General features: G+C 39.6%; 1 protein-coding gene across 1 annotated transcript in view; it reads left to right on the top strand.

Moving 5' to 3' along the window:
- Positions 1–4,989, top strand: part of tafa3a (TAFA chemokine like family member 3a) — a gene marked incomplete at its 3' end in the record, with an annotated part of 96,009 nt that extends 91,020 nt beyond the window's left edge. The window contains exons 3-4 of the mRNA XM_080495388.1: positions 3,853–4,002; positions 4,832–4,989. Of these exons, the coding sequence (XP_080351514.1) occupies positions 3,853–4,002; positions 4,832–4,989 (308 nt within the window). The remainder of the gene's footprint in view (positions 1–3,852; positions 4,003–4,831) is intronic.
- Between the last annotated feature and the right edge of the window lie 15,591 nt (positions 4,990–20,580).

Below are 20,580 nucleotides of genomic sequence, written 5' to 3'. Positions count from 1 at the left end.
TTGTTGAGTTTAATCTTTTCATCGGACGTGTGGAGATGCCCCTTGAATATAAATGATTGTAGAGCATTGGAACCAAGTTCTTATTAACTGTGTGCAATATGTAACATGTGGCGCAGATCATTCTAGTTTGATTTCTTGGGTTTTTGGGGAAAGCTCACCAGTGCACAGAGATAGTGTCAGGAAGGCCAAGCATCTGTCCCTGAAACACTCATGAAAACCTGTTGATGTCATTCTGTTGACGCAACAAAAATGCAGATTGAACTAGTCTTTTTGAAGAAATATGTGGTTCTTGGTGGGGGAAAAAAAATTTGCATTTCGGAAGCACTCAGATGGCTCAGTGGGGTGAAGTCGATGGGCTCTGCTGAAGTGAGACAAAAACATAGTGTTGAAGTAGTTTTATTTTATTTTTTTAATGATTATTTACAGTCAGAGCCAACATAAATGAACAGTCTGGGTTTGATTTTAATCGGCCACAGTTGTATGACTCCTGTTCTGCTTGTTGAACATTTTTAGATTTCCCTTTGCACAACGCTTATTCTTGTTTTTGCTTTTGGGACTTTAGTGTGAACTATGGTCAGGCCACCTCGTGTACAATTTCAACAGCCACTGGCTTTGTGCAACAGAGAGTTAAAAGAGTGAAATGTATGGCACATTAGTATATGTGCGCTCTTCCTGTGGTAACTTGTTTTTACAAAGATGTGGTTTTGCCCGTGTTTCTCTGCACATCAAGGTGTGTCAGCTGCACAACAAATCAAATCTCTGTATTGTCTCGATGCCCTTCATACCAATAGCGGTGTGAAGGGCAATTAAAGGCGCGACAGCTGCAAGGAAGATTCTCTGAGTGAATGAGGCTCCTGTGAATAAGCAGTAAGGAGTATCAGAATTATTCTATAATGGTGTTTGGGTAATAAGTAAAAGCATTAAACATTACCCTACATTTATCGCCTAGTCACATTTTATGTACCTGTATAGTGGATCCCACCTGACTGTGCGAAGGGCAAGTTAAACACTCACACATGCACAGGGAGATCATGCACACTCTACTCAGTGAGAAGCTCATTATCGAACCAGGTGTGTTGTCAGTGCAGAGTTTTGAAGTTTTTGTTTAGGCCTCAGGTATTTTTCCACAAAAAACTATTTTGTTTTATTTGAGCAATCAACACCAAGTGATTTAAGCAATGACTCTGCACTGGCAGTAAAACTGAACGACTATTGTAATAAAAAAAACAAAAAAAACGAGAACAAATAACTCTAAATTGCTTAATTTTTCTGAATTAGAACTTTTAAGCTCTTGTTTGCAGGTTCCTTCATTTGAAGTTTTCTACTTCCAGCGCCTTGCAGACTCGGTGTGTAGTAAGAGTGACAGCTGTACATTTCATGGTTTGTTCCTTCTATGACTTGCTATTGGGTGGACCACCGTGTCCTGCTCTCTGACCTTTCATCCTCTCCTCCCTGCGTGGTGTTTTGGGGTCCCGCCTCAGAGTCAGCGACCTTGGACGACATCTCCAGTTTTAATGGGTTGAGAGACCTGGGCCGGACGCATCTCAAGCTGTAGCTACCTTTTTTTCTGATTTTCACATCATGGCAGAGTGGCGTACACACAGTGAAGCTACATAAAAAAATGTTTTTTACTTTTTGTGAAGGAAGAAGCACACAACACTAAAAAAGATTCAAAAGGCTGCTTGTGTGACATCTATTCCTTGACGCTTCCTTGATTTCAGTCGATTCTTTTATATTGCACAAGTGTAAAAAGCCATTGTTTTATCGCACTGCACTGTTGGGCTTGTCATGACTGGTCAGTTAAGATAAGGCAGTATTTTCCGGATGCTTAAAGCAAATGCTCTATTTTCTTTTTCCTTCATAGTCTGGTCATTTGACTGTGACTCTTTCGCCTGTTGCACCTCTTGTGTTTGCCTTTAGTCCATGTGCATCTGTCTTTTAAACAAAGTTTGAATATTCTATCGAAGCTATTCCAACTTTTAAAATTAAGTTTGACCGGAGGGGCGTGCTGGTGGCTTAAAGATAATCACATCAAGGGCACGGAGTCTGACCCGTTTTTGCATCAGTAAGTTTCTGCTCCGCTGAAAAGCACTCAATCGGCAATTGTTGTCTTGCCTTTTGTGGGAATGTGAATAGCACCTTATTGATTGGAAGCAAAATGTTTTTAATGTTGTAGATGAGATTTCTGGATTGCCAGCTAATGGGAAGATGGAAGCTCCCTGCAATCTATTTTCAAGTCAAGTCCCAAATTGAAAATCTTTACAGGCATAATTAAGGTTTATCTGAAAAGAATGTCAGAACTTTTCAGATGCCCCCCCACCCATACCGATCCTGCTTGTTATGTGTAAATACACAACCATGCTTTGAATTGTGATGCAAAAAAGGTAATGAATATAAACAGAGCAGAATTGATGTTTGATCTAACCTAATAGCGATGAAAACAGCGTTCTTGTAATTGATAATATAGTATTCTTGTGCACATTTGAGAAGTTTAGAGATGTTAATTAGCCAATTTTCAAGAAATATAAATGGGTTATGTAATTAACCTCCTCAGTAGAGCGTCTCTTTTTGTCCTCTGGTTGGAGGGCAGGGTTAGTGGATTAAGTGTGTTGCTCAAGGATATGTGGACAGGCGGGGCTGCGCTGAGGTTCAAAGCCCAGCTCCTCCACCTGGGGGATGACCTGGATTCCAAGTAGCCATTGGAAAAAAGACTTCTCTGAGAAATTACTTCAACGCCCTAATAGGACTCTTCAGACATGGAAGCACACCACTGAGGAAACCTTGTTCGACCTTCTTTAGACGCATATTCATGATTCCACAAAACATTGAACATTTTCCCTGCACTGATTGTTTTCCTGTATTACACAAACAGCCTCTTTGGCTCCCTGCACAATAAATGAGTGGTTGGTGAGGATTTAATATTTTGAGCGTGAACATTGGAGGTTCGTGTTGGAAATAAATGGTATGACAGATTTGTCAGCTGCATTCTTGCCAGCACGCTTAATCCCATTAAAACCAAGCCTGTACAGCTTAGTTTAATAAATACATCTGCATTTTTGGAAATGTGCACATTTGCTCCTTTGCTAAATTTGTATGACTCTGGTCTGTACAGTAAATGAGAAGGTGCCACCTGGAGCTGGTTATCCTGGCTGAGTACAGACTACAGACTACAGACGACAAAGCTTAGTGCAAATAGGTCAGGTTTAGTCACCCTTAAATAAATAATAAAAAAAAAAAAGTAAGTAGGCAAAGGCTAAAAGTTCATTACTCTGATGCGCAGAACTCAAACATTTTCCAGAACAACCAGAAAAAGACATTAGTAAAGCACACAGCTGCATCTGGCACTACTTTCCCTGATGACAATGAACACATTTGATCCTACACATGTTGCCCTACAGCTGTAATGTACTCACTAATGCGTATATATTTTTTAATAGTCTCCCATAAATGTACTCCTTCTGAGTTGTTTGCTAAAAGCTAAAATGCAATTCTCTTGTCAGACATTACTTACCAGACAATAAAGCTGTTTTGTGTGTGTTTCCAATCTTTTAAAATGTATGTTTTCAGTTGCAACTAATGGTTTTCTGTTTGAGTACCACAAAAAAATAGCGGCAAATACAGAGAAGCGGGCTAATGCAGTGCCCTTTATGATCTATGAAAGTAGTTTTGGACTATTGAAGCCTTTTTATTTCGCAAAATTAAAGTGATTTTGTCCATGGAAAAGAAGAACACAACATCCATTATCACAAATATTTATATTTTCCTTTTCTTGTGCGAAAAAAATGTCAAGAACAGATGATTTTCTGCTGTAGAAACTTTGTTTCTCATCATTGTATATGTTTCTGCTTCCAGTTCATGTGAAAGCGGGAACCTGTGAGGTAATTGCTGCACACCGATGCTGCAACAAGAACAAGATCGAAGAGAGATCCCAGACTGTCAAATGTTCCTGCTTCCCCGGACAGGTGGCGGGAACAACAAGAGCGGCTCCATCTTGTGTAGACGGTACGACAGGCTTCTCATTATAGATTTTGCTAATGATATGAAACCGGCTTCTGATTAGGGGGTAGAAAATGTGGCACGAAGCGAAGCTGTCACACTTGTCACTGTGCTACTGGTGCTTCTTTTATTGATTATTTGGGTATGAGAGCCTTATTGCCTTAAAGAAGGGAGAAATGTGCTGACATTTGTGTTATTGTATTATCTGAAGACTTCTCTTTTTCCTCAGTGTCGAATCACTCATGTGGTACATTTACTTGGCACTTTTGTCTGTTTTTGAGGCGATATCAGATCCGTGCAGGCAAGTCGACAGAAGGTCATTTAATATCATGTCAAAAGTGGCCTCAGTTACAGGTGAATCGATCTCCTATCTTCTCTCCGCACTGTAATAGCTCTGACAGGGGCTTCCTCGGTTTTGACAGTTCTCTTTTCACCGTAGAAATGTCAGGGGAAGCGGTTTCTCTCCTGTAGGCCTCCTCAAAGCAACACAAGACCTTGAAGCACCAGTCTTCTGCACTGCTTTCCGTACTCCGTCCACATGCAAACAACCAGCCCCCTGATGTCAGGCACATCTTCTCACAAACACTCGCAGGCTTGACATTGACCCGTGCCCTGTATTTCAGACCTGAAAACACACAGGGCCAGAACTGAGAGGTCTATGCTGTCAAGCCAGAGATCAAGATGCTCTCTTCAATCACTGGGATATACATAGAGGTTGAAGGTGCTTGTTGAGGCTGCAGCAGGGGCAGAACCAGTGCTGTGCTTTCAAACAGCATGCTGCTAATTGCTTCCAGTACTGTTTTTTTTAACCAACCTTCCCCTTTTTTTCTCACAGCGTCTATAGTTGCACAGAAGTGGTGGTGCCAGATGCATCCCTGCATGGACGGGGAGGAGTGTAAAGTCCTGCCAGATCTCAAAGGATGGAGCTGCAGTACAGGAAACAAAGTTAAGACAACCAAGGTGTGTCACACACTAGTTTTTGAGCCTGAATAGGGGGTGAACTTAAAATTATCCCGCTTCAAAGCAGGGGGAACAGAAGATTTGTAAGAGCCGACAAATGACTGCAAATCCGTGGCCTAGAATAATCGTTGAAACTAAATGTGACCCTGGAAAAATAGAGGAGCGCGAGGGAAAAAGAAAGAGACAAGAGCCAGAGAGAGCACTGGAAGACTTTTTATTAACTTCAGATGAGTGCAGAGCCGAGTAGGAGGCGGCGGGAGAGAAAGATGTGACTCACAGGGGAGAGTCTGTGAAGTGTGTCTCGAAGCAATCGGCTTACAACACTAGAAAGGGGTGAGTTAGGTTGAGGTTTCTCTTTAGCTACAGTCCCATTTTGTCATAGAAGTCTAACTACACCAAGTCAGTTTATTGCATTTTACTTAATCCGCTAATTCGCTTGAGCTATGTAGATCACACTGTCTGCAGTTCCCAGAGCAGGATGTGTGGTCAAACTGTTCAAAGTCCAGACATCCTCTCCTGTGCAATAAAGCCACAGAGTCTTCTACAGATTGTCTGTACATTTTCAAATGTAACAAAACATGACTGCATTCAGTCTTCTACTACATTATTGGTTTGTTTATTTTTGGACAATAAATAAAAGACTTACAATTGATGTAGTGGTAAGCATTCACAGCAAAAATATTTCATGGTACATGGCTTCTTTAGACATTCTAAACCCATGCATGTGAGGTTAATTGATCCAGAATTACCAATTAATATGATGTAAGTGTGTGTGTTTGTCTGTCTTGATCTGCCCGAGACATACCGTGCCTTTTGCCTCCTTTCAAATAGCTTCATCTCTCTGTGATTCTAAGCGGTGTGGAATTTGGCAATGTGTTCAAAATGACTTCCTAATTACTACTTTTATAGAATCTGTTGAACTCCTCATCTGATTTACTTTTTATTCATTTCTAATTCATTTTTATATTTGTCATATTTTGCCCCTGAGATGATCCAGTTTTGCTATTATTTGGCTTTTCTTTGGGAAATGTTATTTTGCCTCTATTTAAATTTAATCTTTTTATCTGGTTATCTGGATATTTTCATTATTTCACTTTTTGTGGGCACTGTTTAGATTGCAATTCTGTCAGTTAAATTTGGTGCTGTTTGACGTACAAAAAATAAAAATACATAAAACTCTTAACATATGGAACATAATATTATTTGATGTTTGGCAATCAATTGCCAGCACTAATTTGTATCCCCAGTGGATAAGAAAGATCACACAAAATGTGTTCAGGTAAGACCTCCACTACCATATACAGCAATGCAGATACGAGGTTTCTCTTACCTCATTACTTATCTCACACATCAAACCAGTGTGTGTTTGATTTGATTTGTAATTATTTTCAATATTTACAACGCTATAAGTAATTTTCATCTGGGATTCTAAGTAAAATTGTACATAGTTTAAGTGTATTCTCTCTTTTTTTAGAGCTGGGTATAAACTGATTGCCATAAATTGCCCGTAAGTGTGAATGTGAGTGTGTGTGATTGAATGTCTCTGTGTTTGCTTTGTCATTGACTGGAGATCTGTTCAGGGTTTATCCTGTCACCCATAGTAAGCTGAGATCAGCCCCAGCGCCCCGCGATGGATGGATGGATGGTTTGATGGATTGATGAATGAAGGGATTGTGCTTTCATATATATGTATTTTTGCAGATAAAATCTCACCTAAACGTCCAGGAATGTTATGCTACTTATTTACGAAACTCAATTCTTTAGCTGAAAAGTATCGTGCTGTGTCAATACTCAGGTAATCAAGTTCAAAATTTCAGTATTTGATTGAAAACTGATAATTATTTCAAATACAATGCAGTCAAATACCTCTTTGATGGCATGAGAGCTGTCATTGTTAGTCCTGGAGTAAACCCTGGGTTTTCATCTTAAATTGACACCCAAGCTTGTTTTAAGACAGAGCCTAAGTAGAAAACAGAATATTTAGTGTCACAATTGTTCATGAATATTCACAATGTGCCACACAAATATATGCAGCAACACATTTTGCTTGTTTCTGCATAAATGTACTGTATAATTTCACAGAAAATCTGAGTTACGGGTTTGAAATAATAATTCAGCTCTCACCTCTGTGGTGATAAAAAAAAAAAAAATCAAAAGATTGAATATTGAAATAAAATTACCACGGGACCATCTATTGTTAGCTGGAGGTTAAGGTGATGTAGGATGAGACATGGAAACAGAGCACATGACTTCTTTGTAAATTGAAGTAATTATCGCCTCTGCAGCACATAGTGTGATTATTCACCAGTGAGCTCATCGGTACAAGCTGGAAACTGAGGCTCCTGGGGAATCGGAGCATGTTGCTGATGACTACAGATCTTCAGCTTACTTGTATCCATCTTCACTTAAAAGTTTTAAGCTTTAGTCTTCAGGATAATCACTCTCAAATCAGGTTCTACCTTCAAAACATGGTTGCTTGTACTTTTAAAGGAGTGAGAAACAAAAATAAAGGCAACGAAGAAGACAAACAAAGCAAATACTAAAGTCCTTCCAGGAAGCAACATTGTCGAGTAGGATGTGACGAGGCAGGGCAGAAGGGCTCAAGCTGTAGCACTTCTAGAGATTAATAGAGGTTATCTCGAAGCGTGTTTTGGGTTTGAGGGTGTGGTAGAGCTGAAGTGGATGGTAGGTGAAGAGGGGGGACACAGTAGGCCCTCAGCCATCCATCACGGTCCACTGTTTGACTCACCAAACGCCTGTAGTTGAGCTCCCTTTTCCATTATTCATGGCTACAGGAGGCCTGGATGAAGCAGAGCTTTTTATTTTAGCTGGGTTAATAATTCATGCCCTCTCACACAGCCACGGGAAAGCAGAAACAGAGGCACAGACAAGCAGGGGTCCAGGTGGCGAGTGGAACCCATCAGAACCTCAGCTCTTTTTTGATTAGAGAGTCAGCGGGGGTCTCTCCATGCTCATGGCCTTGCCGCCCCCCGCAGAGAGCCGGTGAGGGGATGGCTTGTGTTTGCTGGAAGGCTCCGTTCCCCAAGCTTCCTGGACAGTTAACATCATTGTGGGGAATGAATGGGGGGGGGGCTTTGTGAGCATCCAGCGCAGCCTCTCAAGAGTGGCCCCGGTGCTGTGACGGCTCCTGGGAAGTCCATTACTCTGTGAACAAAAAGTCCTATGAATAAAACCTGAGCAGCTCTTTAAAAGTGCGTTGTCACAAAACAATATCAAACCTATCAGGCCTGGTTTTCTGTTCAGATTAGTGAATATGGAGACTGTAAAAAATACATTTTACATCCCTTTTCACATGGAACACACCAGAGCTTTGTAGATTCACACACTGTCAAAGCAAGTGTGAGCAAACATTAAATCCTTTTTTTAGATCTGTGTTGAGTAAAAAAAAAAATGCTGTAATCATAATTTAACTTGAGCACCCTGCTCTGTTATTATGGGCCTCTAAAGCTGATATGGAGGATATTTGACCATTCAAGGCCCAATTGAAAGATTTAAAGATTATTTTTTATTCTCACAGGCATTGTACTGTCTATCAGTTTCCTACCAGCCCAGTCCTGGACAGCCTTTATCACCTTTACATGTTTGATTAATGTGTTCATAGCTGCACTATCGTGCTGTTTCTCTGATGCATCAGTTGAGCTGTCAGCACTGTGCGGGTTGATTTGATCACTGATTCATTCATTAAGCTCAGCCAAAGTTACATCAGTTAATAGGATGATGATGCTCTGTAATGTGAATGTTAACTAATGTAAACAGTCATGAACGAAAGTGCAGATCATTCATATAGCAGCAGACGGGTCTCGAGGACGAAAATAATAATAACTTCTTTATAACATGAATTAAAACATGCTTATACGTGCTTGACAGGGATATTATAGTAACAGTACAACATGGGGATTATTGTCATAATAAATCACTGTGATAGGTAATAAAATAATACACTGGAATGACATAGTTAAAATAGTAACAACAACAAAAACTATTTGATGAACACTAATGCATTGCCAAACTTTTTAGGAATTGAAAACATTATGAGGTAAACTGATAATTGTTTACTATAGTAAGTAATCCATCATCATGAACAGCTGATGCTTGAACTATCTTGTGAGAACGATGGAGTGACTTCAGCTCTGCAATGCTTCAACCGTCAACATTTAACTGCAGTACCAGGTACTGAGGGGATAATGCCAGAAATGTGTGGAACTATAATTACTTTATGAAGCATTAATTACAAAACAAAAATACCTTGAACCCAGTTAAGAGACAATCTATGCTTCTTGAGCAAGACTCGGCTTGATTTGAGTTCCAATTACCTTGTAAAACAGGCTGTTAAATTCTTCTACTTCTGCTTTTGCCAGACAGTTATCCTGACACACAAATTGTGTGGGGTGTTTTTTTTCTGTAACTACATTTAACAATTTTATCTTTAATGACTTTTTAGGGTCTTAAATTTAATGAACCATTAACTGATGTGGTTGTAAACACGGATTAATACGTTAAAACACTTGATATTGGCACTCTAAGTCTCACTCTGTTGTCTTCCTGATAAAAAGGAAATTCCAGAGCTTTTCCAATGTTGCCCACATTCACTCAAGTGAAATAATTGGGTTTTTCTCTATAAAAAGTGATTCGAGATGACTGTGTTGTATTTGATAAGGTACAAATATAATTTGATTATTGCTTTAATGTCTGGACATACTGTGCAAAAAGAGAGAAGTTCTCCTGCAGGGCAATAATAACAAAAGAATTGTGGATAAAGAAAGGACAAACTATGAAATATAAATGAAACACCATAATCTCTGTTTATATATCTCCCTTGAAGGAGAATTTCAGTCCAAAGTTGGCAACCTTGAAAAGTGCAACTGTCCTCTATACAGCTTTATTCAGTTATATGAGTAATGCAGAGTGTCAATTAACATTAAATGTATGTGATTTAACGCTCAGTAGGTTTCAGCTGTTGTACTCGGTTGAGAAAATAAAAATGGCCCCATATAGTCCCATTCACTTATTGTGTATGTTAAAGGTAAAACAAGCAGTTTGGTGTTGTTTTGAGAACGATCCATCTGGTGTGAAGAAAGACCTCAAACACCACAATAAATCCTTCCTTCCTTGATGTCCAGCGGTGGCTTTGTTGATAAAAAATGACGGCGGCGTCTTGGCTCGTGATGAAGTTACATCAGTAAATCAGACGTGTTAACACCCTGCAGACACTTTCTCGGACAACTTCGGCTGTTCCCTCTTTCTGCGCCTGTCCCCGGGCAGCGAGTTTTATAGTCCTGCTGGTAATGTCAGGAATTATAACCCTGACAGCTCCTGCTTTTCGCCTCCTATCAATCAGAGGATGGAAAGCGAAAGAACCACAGAGTCTTTCCACTTGACAGATGAAGAATGTGTTGGAGTTTGGTGAAGGAAAGCTGTCTGAGAGAGATTTATTTCCACGCCATAATGACAATATGTCTTACATGGACTGCACTACCGTGTACAAGATATGTATTGTAGCCTTGGTGAGGAATAAACTGCTTGAAATGTATAAATCATTTAACATCTTTCTTTTGACTTTTAACTACTCTGCTAGCGGTGTGTATGTATATGTCACTCCTGATTGACGTTTAGTACGATGGACTCGATGTGTATGAAGCACAGGAGTCACGGTGGCTTTGTTCCCTCATGGCGTCAACTCACAGAGAAGGTTTAGTTCTAATGTATAATTCAACTGAAAAGAAAACACACACACAATGGCTTCACCAATGTATAATATGTAAAATTTTTTAAATTGAAAACATTTGTGAAGGTAATTAAAAGCCCAATAAATATTCCACAAAACTTGAAATGCACAGGATGTTTGACTTAAGCATTGATGTGAATGCAAGATAAATGTCATGAAAATGCTAGGTAGCTTTTTGAGCCTGTAGTAAAATAGAAGAGCAATCATTACCATTCAAATTCAGGTTTAGACACACAAGTTAAATCTTCTGACCTTGTACAATTCTGACATTGTGAATCAGACGTGAACATTCACTCTCTCAGCGAGCCAAAACAACCATGAGGAGCTCTGTGTGCTGCTCTGTGTGTTGATCGATGCACACAGGCATATTGTTTTATACCCCCGCTACCCAGGGGAGATATTTATTTATTTGGCTTAGGGCACCTTGATGCTTAAATTTTTTCTGAAGTTACAGTGAAAAATACACATTAAGGCGAGGCAAGTTTGTTTGAATGGCACCGTTCAAACATGCGGCAATTCAAAGTGCTTCACAAAGGCAAAGAAATACATAAAGTTATATAAAAGATTATAGAAATAAAGCAATACAAAAAAGAAAAGAAAAGAGCATTCAAATGACAAAAGTCAATTAAAACAGGAGAATAAATAGTAAAGAATTAAAATGAAGCATTTAGAATAGTGAGAAATCACAATGATTATAAGAAGTGATGTATTAAATTCATGCAGTGAATATTAATGTGTTCATCCTTGATTTCTAAAGGCCAATCGTTTGAGCAGACCTCAGCCACATTGAGAGTAGACCACATTTAGTGGCTGTGACTCTCAGACCATCTTAAAAGAACTTATTTGTTTCCACGAGCAACCATTTGAGGCATGTCGTAAAGACAAAAATTTCAGCTTGTCTCGGATTCTTTATGAGAAATCAAAACACTGTTTATATTCATCAGCTTCAAATATTTTGTGTCCGCGAGGAAATAAAACTTCTGATTAGTTGAAAGCCATAAAGAAAAATAGCATGAGATGTTCATTGAGTTCAGAAAGAGGAACTAAATCAGTGTATTGATTATTGTTTTCTTTTAGAACATTCCTGTAGGCAGAAATCGAGCATGTAATTTGTGATTTTTAGACAATAGGTAAAGAAAAACGACCGGTGGGAATTAAGAGAGCCACGCATAAAAACCGTGATCTTTCAGGAATGATCAATATTTGGCTCTTTTATGTGGATAATAATGAGCATGCACACACACACACACACACACGCTCTGTAGCTCTCTATCAAAGGTGGGTCTGTAGTTTGTTTGTCAATGAGACTTTGAACCACGGCTGACCAGTCAAGTGTGGCCTTTCATCCTGAAGCGGCTTAAGCGTCAAGCCCAGAGGAGCTGTCTTCTGTCCCACTGACTCTCCTTTGTGTTTTAACTCACCGATAACCCTCGCAGTGATGCCCACAATGCCACAGCATGCAAATGACTTCAACAAGTTTTCACCCAGCTTTTAAGGTTTTGTTTGTTTGTTTATTCCTTCTTTTTTTTTTGGTCTCTTTTAGCTACTCCTCTTTTTAAATTGTATATTTTTACTACATGCATATAAGAACAGCAGGTATGAATCTACCAGAGTGTGCTTCTTAATGTTTTTATTTAATGAAAATAGTATGGATATTTTTGGTCTGCAGGCTGCTGCAACTTTTATCAAGACTGAATAATTTTCGTATTCTCTCACACCCGTGGTTCCTGAGGATTGTCACATAGAAGTGAAAATTAAATAGTGCCTCCCCAAACAGCGAACACTGTGTCATCAGCAGCAGCTCTAAGAGGCTGAAAAAAAAAATCACACCTCCACGGAATTTCAGAATTACATCGCTCCGAACACCGATTGTGTGTGTTAAAGTCTCGTTGATTCAATTGGTGGGACGCTGCAAACTGCAAACTGAATGACATAACGTGCAGATCTTCAACCTGGAACACTTGTTCTTGTGTGTGTGTGTGTGTGTGTGTGTGTGTGTGTGTGTGTGTGTGTGTGTGTGTGTGTGTGTGTGTGTGTGTGTGTGTGTGTGTGTGTGTGTGTGTGTGTGTGTGTGTGTGTGTGTGTGTGTGTGTGTGTGTGTGTGTGTGTGTGTGTGTGTGTGTGTGTGTGTGTGCGCGTGTGTGTATGCGTCTCTTACATCACAGGACAAGTCAAAAAGTTACTTGTGTTGTACTTTTTAAAGGGCAAACCAACAAAGAATAGCATTTCACCTTCGAGAGTATTTTTAGAGTTAAAGAGTAGTACAAACTGCGTCTTTCAATCCTTTAGATTATTATTCATGAAAGCTTCTGAGAATACTTATACCAGCAGTATGCCGTCATGAATAATAATGCCCCCCCCCCCCCTGTTTGCATGGAAGTCATTGACCATGATGTACATTGCATTATTTCGGACTCCTTGCCGCTCACTGTCTTTCCACTTTTTGCAGTCCCAACACCGCAGATGTTGGAATTACAAGCATGCCAGCTGGGAATATGAACACCTTGAACCTGTCACACATTTGACAGATAGACGGTTGTTAGATGTGCAGCTCCAGACCAGCAGCTTGTTTAAATGAGGTAGCTGCAATTTGACGGCGAGCTGAAACTATTCTTCAATCGCTTGCTGGACAAACACATGAATCAGAGTGCACAGCCGTGCTCTCGCCAGTTTTATATGCAGCACATCAGTGATGCACGATAAATAATTACATTCGCATGCAGTGATATGCTTTAGGAATGTTTAACCTTGTTGCCCTTTTCCAAGTTTTGTTCTTATTGCTGTTAAACAAGAAATTGCTCATGCTTGTTTTAGATTTTTGCTTTTAGTCTCATCACAGCTGATGCATTATGTTTATGTGTGCACATGCAGAAAATCCAAACCTTTCAAAAGGCTTACATCCTTCTTGTTTTTTTCCAACACTGTATACTATTACGCATGTGTGTGTTGTTACTTCGGTCTGTTAAAAGCCTAATCCCCCTAATGGAGCTTTGTGTTTTTTGAGATTTATATACCCGACGTATCTTATTCAACAGTTGCAGCTCTAATGTGATGAAATGATTTCCTTCTGAGACAATGAGACAAATCCTTGTCTGAGTATGAACTGCTTGTGGTCATATTTCTTAGTTTTTCATACCTTAACCACATATTTTCTTTTATAGTTGACCTTCAATAGCACTTGTTCTCAGACTATTTCCTCTAATTTGTTAATATTTGTGTCAGATTTGCTTCCCAATTCCGTTTTATTCCGTTTCCTCATTTTAAGTTTTCCTGTCTTTTCTTTGTAGGTCACCCGATAGTCGGCTGTTCTGAATGAGACTTTCATTCAGAACAAGACTCTGCTTCTTCGGCCAACATGGAGGACATTTGGATCTCTGTGTTTTAAGCTTTGGTGGAGATCGAGGACCAACAAGGACAGTGATCATGGACATTCCGGTGAACGAATGGGTGACCAGCGAGCTTCGTGAAAGACTTGCATATCTAAAATCCTGACTTTTGATCCAGCAAAAGTAGCCGTCTCTGAGCTGTACTGCCCACCAAATCTCTCTTTGTATTATAGTTTTGTTCCTAAAAACTAGAAGACCCTACAATGAGGATATTTATTGACTGAAAGACTATGGATTACAACAGGAAAAAAAAAAGATCACCCTCAAAAAGAAACCATGTGATGTGAAACTCTTTGTGTTGTTTTTTTTTTTCTCTCTGACCACAAAGAGCTCCAGACTCTGAATGCATTTCTGTGTTGAAGATCTAGTGAGATCATAAGCATCTCCATCCTTTTAGCCTTATGAAGCAGATACAATTTCTGTTTCTGTTTGTTGATTTAAAAGTGGACTTTTTCTTTGTAAAACTTTGTTTAGGATGTGAAGCTTTTGAACAGAGAAGACGATGCCACAACAATAAAACCCAGAAAAATGTACTGATGTTTGACTACAAGTTACCAAGGGCCGACATAGCTGAGTTCTGCCAAACTGTTTTATTTGTATTTGTTGTTTTCAAGCCCTGGTAATTATTACTCATTACAAATGTCAATATTATCTTAATAAATCTAACTCGATGGAAATGAGTCTTAAGAAAAATATGTGCCAATACCATTTGCATATCAGACCATTGTGCTGTATAGGCAGGAGCTGTTGGGACTCGAAATTAGCAGGTCAAGCAAATAATCTGAAAAAAAAACAAAACAAAGTGCAGCAGGCAGAGAAGAGCTCACAGCTAATCAAGGTTGTGTTCATGGTGGAGCTGAAATGTGAAAATCAGCAAATGCAAAAATAGGACACGAGCACAAAAAAAAGAAGAGGAAAAATACAAAAGAGAAACTCTCACTAGATCATTTTTTTTTTTCTCTTGACTTTACAAAAAGCCATCTGAAATCTGGTCCACAGAGGGACGGCTAATTAGCTCTCACTCTCAAACAACCCTAATCCGATCTGATTCATCCCCTAAATTAGATGTCGGTGTCACCCGAGCCCCCATTCATTGTGTTCAAATGAAAGTTCCCCATTGCCAACCAAACTAAGTTTTTTCTTCCTCTTTGGTCCAAATCATTTCCCACAGCGCACTGTCTGTCAGAAGCATTGTAACTACGTATCATTAAAAGCTTAAGAAAAACACCTCTTTGGAGGGAGCCAGGCTTGGTTGTGTGAAGCGGGAAGTTTTGGAGATATTTGATGAATGGGAAATAGATAATTCAGCTGCAATCTACCTGAACCAGTTTGGTGGAAGTACACCGCTTCTGACGTGTGTAATGTGGTTACTATCATTTCAGATATCAACATGGAGCTCTCTCAATCTCTGAGGAAACCAAGCAGGTTAGAGATGACAAACAGTTGATGTATTTATACTTCGCCTGCAAAACATACTGTCCACATACACCTTGGAGACTATAAGGCAGGAGCTCGTCCTCTCACATGAAAATGAAATAGCTTTTTGAAATGCTAATTCCCACTATAGCCCTCATGTTTATGACTCTAAGAGACTATAGGAATAACCTCTCTGTGAGCATCACAGCATAAATTGGGAAAATGTCATCACATTACAAGAAAAAAAAAAGAAAGTTAGTATATGGAATGAAAAACTCCTTCAGTTGGTTGTAAGAGTGCATCTAGACTGCAAATAAACCATCCACTTTGTTGGGAATTTCATATTTTGTAAGTCAATTTCTGTGAGTAATTGAAACGGTACATTCACCACCAGAATGCTTCTTATACTAAACACAATTAATTAAGCAAAAATGTGGAAGGCTCCCTCCCAAAGATCAGCCCCGTGGGACCGGCGCTGAGGGGGAGGAGTGCGAGGGGTTGCTATGGTTAGCGATCCAGGTTGCCTCTTGTTTGGTTAGAAATCATTAAATTACAGTAATGACTAATTTCTCATTCCTGCATGCAATTCGCCAGAGACTACCATGGATTTAATAAAGAGCTGGCGATGAATTACAAACAGCGCACGGCTGAGGGAAGGCTACGTGATTATACAGAGTAATTCAAAAGTGCATTAATAAAACAATACAGAAACATTGCTAAATCATTTGAGATAAAGGCTATTTGCATAATTCATTAAGATTAATCAGACCAGGCAATCTACCACAGTGCTCCAAGGAAAAGAGAGAGAGAAGACATGAATCCAATGCCTTGGAAAAAAAACCCTTTCTATCTACAAACAATGATACAAATCTACCCTTGGATCAGAGAATTAACCTCTGTGCACTTTACAGCCCCTGCAGTGTTGAAACACAATCCTTCAGTCATTCACCTTTATGTGGGCTAATATTCTATTAATAATGAAAGATCTTTTCATACCATAGCTCCTCTGGGTTTTGTTGCTCTGCCATAAAAGACCTTCACAAAAGTTAAATGGAAATGCACTGTGCGTGTTGGGGAAACCCACAGTGCGGAGCTGAGGCCTGGCTGTTTGACAATTTTGTGTACTGCTATTGACTTATAGGTTTCATTCTCGGGAGTAAAAAGCATTGGGCAGGATGCACATAGGACGACGTTGGCAGTCGTGATTGATAACGTTTTGTGAACAATTCACAGATCATCCTGGCAGGAATCACCGGAAGCCATTGTGATATTCACATGGTCTTAATTTGCAGTTGTGCATCAGAAACAATCTATGGAAATCCACATTTTAAGTAATGATCGTGTTCGTTTTCTCTTCATTCCTGTCTCTAAATATCTGTGCTTTCTGCTCTAAGCATACCGGAAGGTAACTAATGACCTGAGTTTTAACCCAGAAAAACTATCCCAGGCTACCAAAGGTTGTTTATACTTCCATTCAAACTCAACAAATGCTTAAAATTGTTCAACCAATTTATTTGCCTGGTGTTTACTTATTGCATTGTTAACCCTTTATTTTCTGTAAAGTGTCTTATCAAGGAAAATCACCAAATATATCATATCATGCTTTTTCAATCTGAAAACAAGATTGTGATTATCTCTGGAAGGGGATCACAGCAACACTACTGCACTTAGCTGAGTTGGTTGCAAGGTTAAAAGTACAAACAGAGATGGTGATGTCGAAGGAAACGCTCCACGTGCACAGAATGTGAGCAGTCACATTGCAGCGTGAAAAACGATGAGTCATGTTGCAATTTTCTGCCCCACAACCCTGGTTTCTTGTTTTGTTTTGGGTTTTTTTGTTTTCTCCTGCCAAAGCCAGACACCCCTGCTGTGCAGCCAGACTGGCCTTCAGGAGAGCTTTATTTTCCTCATGAATGTGAGCAAGAACACAGGCTCTGGTGGTTTCAGTTTCAAGAAAACTGGAGCCGTACAGTTCAAGTATACTGCTAACAGCTCCTAGTTTATCATTTGTTAGCTGCAATCATTGAATCAATATTAGCTTGTGTGGCTTTAAAGTCCTGTGAATCTTGGGAATCATGACTATGATGAGGACAATGTTTTCAGTCAACAGTGCGGAAAGCTCCTGATTAAACTGGTGATTCAGTCGAACGGGCTGACTTTGAAGATATGTTTGGAAATATGTCTCTAGCGCCTCTCGTGTCTGTAGGATAAATCTGTCACAGTCGCCAATGACATTTCATTATTGTGCAGATTCCTTTTTAATTTAGCATCCTTTTTTCAGTTAAAATATTCAGCATCCTCTCAATTTTTTTCTTATCATGGAAGAAAATACCATGGCAATTGCATTTAAATCATCCTACACATTAAACTTCTCCAGTGTTATTCCTTCTAATGGGATTTTTTTTTTCTTAGATTTGTTATAGTGTGTAAGTTATTAACTCATAGCCGGTTTCATTGCAATTTTTACAGACTGATGCTTCTGAAGCTGTTGATTTAAATCCTCCATTTCTCCCCCTGGAATAAATTCCCTGGTCAGCTATCTGCAGGAGAGAATAATATTACTAAAATGGCATTTTTCTCACTGTGGTCAGAAAGGTGCCGACATCTTATTGGAAGTGGATGACGCTGACTCACCAATCCTATTATTATCTGAAGGCCAATATAAGAGCAAAGCTTCATCTAGACCTCATCAGAGTGTCGCAGCTTTCTATTTGTAGGATTTACTTTTTTTATTAGGAAATATCTCCAATTAATTAAATGCTAAAGTTGGTATAATTTAGAGAACACTAACAGCCAATTTGTATGCATTATAGCCTAATCTGAATCAAACAAGATAGCAATCAGAGCTCAGTAAAGACAATTTTCCATCTCACGATGAAAAAAAGACTTTAAAACACAGTGAATGTTGAGATTCAAATGAAGGGGGTCTTGCACTTTACGAAATGTGCGCACCAAAAACAAAGCTCTCTGTTACACAAACACCATCTGGTAGGTTTGCCGGTTCTTTATCTTGACAGGATGAATTAGTTAGAAAAACTGTCAGATACACCAAGCGAAATTAGATTTCCTCATTTCATAATGAAAGCTGACAGACTGTAATGAAAAAGCGCTCGATCTTGAAAATACCCCAGATGAACTGTAAAAGTCTGCCTGCGAAAAAAAACACCAACTTTCCCACTTAAAAAAAAAAAAAAATCTAATTGTGTTGTTCACTCTTTTCAATACCAGAGGTATTTTTTCTCCTTAAATTGGAGGTTCTAATTCAGTTTGGGTTGGAGTTTGATGTTATTTCTGACGGCTGTTTGTGTTATTCTTGTCAACTGTAAGCAGTTTATTTTGAAGTGAGTTGTGCCTCTCTCTCTCTGTGTGTGTGCATTTCTGTGACCTGAGGCATAATGGGATTATCCTGCTCAAGGCAAGACGTAGATGCCTTGAATTCTAATATCAAAAGTATTCCTCGCTGTACCTGACACCTCCTCTTCTCAGTGTTTCTCATGCCTGACTGGACTGAGAGGCGATTAGCTCATGAATCACAACACTGCCTGCAAGCTGCTTCGCCAGTCAGTCACACGTTCTGCTGCGGCTTCCTATCCAAAGTTTATTCTTCCCTCCATTTTTTTTTTTTTTTACTCCCAACCCTCTGACCGTTACACAGCAGCACATACTGTACTCTCACAAACACCACCGACACATTCCGTGTGAAGCAAGTGTCAGCTAATCATACCGTGTTTTTCTATAGCCCAAAATGCCGTGGAGCAGTCGGACTGAAACGCTCTGCTCAGCAGGTCTGGCCGTGGTAGCGTCCTGTCGGCGCCGTTTCCAAGTACAGTGTTGACAATACATTAGTGCTGGCCGGTGCATTTGCTCTTGCCTCTCATCAGAGACCCTCTCAGCTCCCACACTGCATTATCACAATGCCCCCAGGTCAGTGAAAAGGCTTGCTGTAATTTGAAAAGGAAATTATCTTTTGTGGAACTTACTCAGATGGACCAAAAGTAGGGGGAGGAGGAGGGGGTGGGTGGGTGAGTGGGTGTCAACAGGCAGCGGGAGGTGGGGAGTTGATAGAGAGGTGAAAAATTCAGGTTCCTCTCTCGGCAGCCTCCGAATGGGTTAATGGGAGCGGGGTTTGCAATGAGCTGATATCTATCTGGGTGGGCAGAGGGGGAGAGGCAGAGATGCACTAAATGACATCCTGATGGATTTTGAACTGACTTTTTTCTCCTTGGCCCCATTTAACAAAACGAAACGGTGCATCCATTTATTTATTTATCTAATTTCTTGGCGCTCTAAATAGAATCTATTTCATTGCTGATGGTCAGGTTTCTCTGCACCAGCAGCAGGGGCAGTCCCACTGCGACGTTTCATGATTGAGGGGACCAACATGACGCTAATGAAATTAAAGTGTCTTTATTTTGTTCTTATAGAGGTCAGTGGGGTCAATGGACTGTCACTTTGCAAAAAGGGGGCCTCCGGCCTCCGTCGTGTTTGTCATCTGCAAATTTTTCTCATTGTCCAAAACTAAAGTGAGTTTACTCTTTGCTCAAAAGTAGATGTAGACACAGTCAATAGATATATCAGAAAACATGGGGGAAAAAAACCATCCTAAACACGTGTCAATAGAATTTGACACACGGTTGTTGTATGGAAAAAGTAATTGTATAGCCCAGTTATATTATATGGCAGTGTCACTTTCAGACTCTGGGCATTTCTGTTCAGGGTTTGAATTTTGTGCTGTGCCTTTTTGATTTTCAATAGTGGGGCAAAGACAGGAGAAGTTTGGTCGTTCAAAACCACAACTGTGTGCACGTGTCAACTCAAGCAAATTCTTCTTATGGATGGATGATTACTTCATTGGGTATTGTCAGACTTTACTCTGTTATTTAAAATGTATTCTACCGTACTTCAAACAATCATGCAATCTGGTAAATTGTTAAATAAAAGTTTTAGATTTTTCACAACTAAAGGAAAATGTGTTAACATGATGCCACACTGCACTGAGGTAATGAATAAAATACGATACGATCATAGACCAAAGTCTTATCCTAGCATAACAGGAGGCTTCAGAGGCATGTTTTA

Source organism: Blennius ocellaris (genome assembly GCF_963422515.1).
Source record: "Blennius ocellaris genome assembly, chromosome: 4".
NCBI lineage: Eukaryota > Metazoa > Chordata > Actinopteri > Blenniiformes > Blenniidae > Blennius > Blennius ocellaris.
The sequence above is the reverse complement of the archived record's forward strand: the minus strand, read 5'-3'. Positions and strand labels throughout refer to the sequence as shown.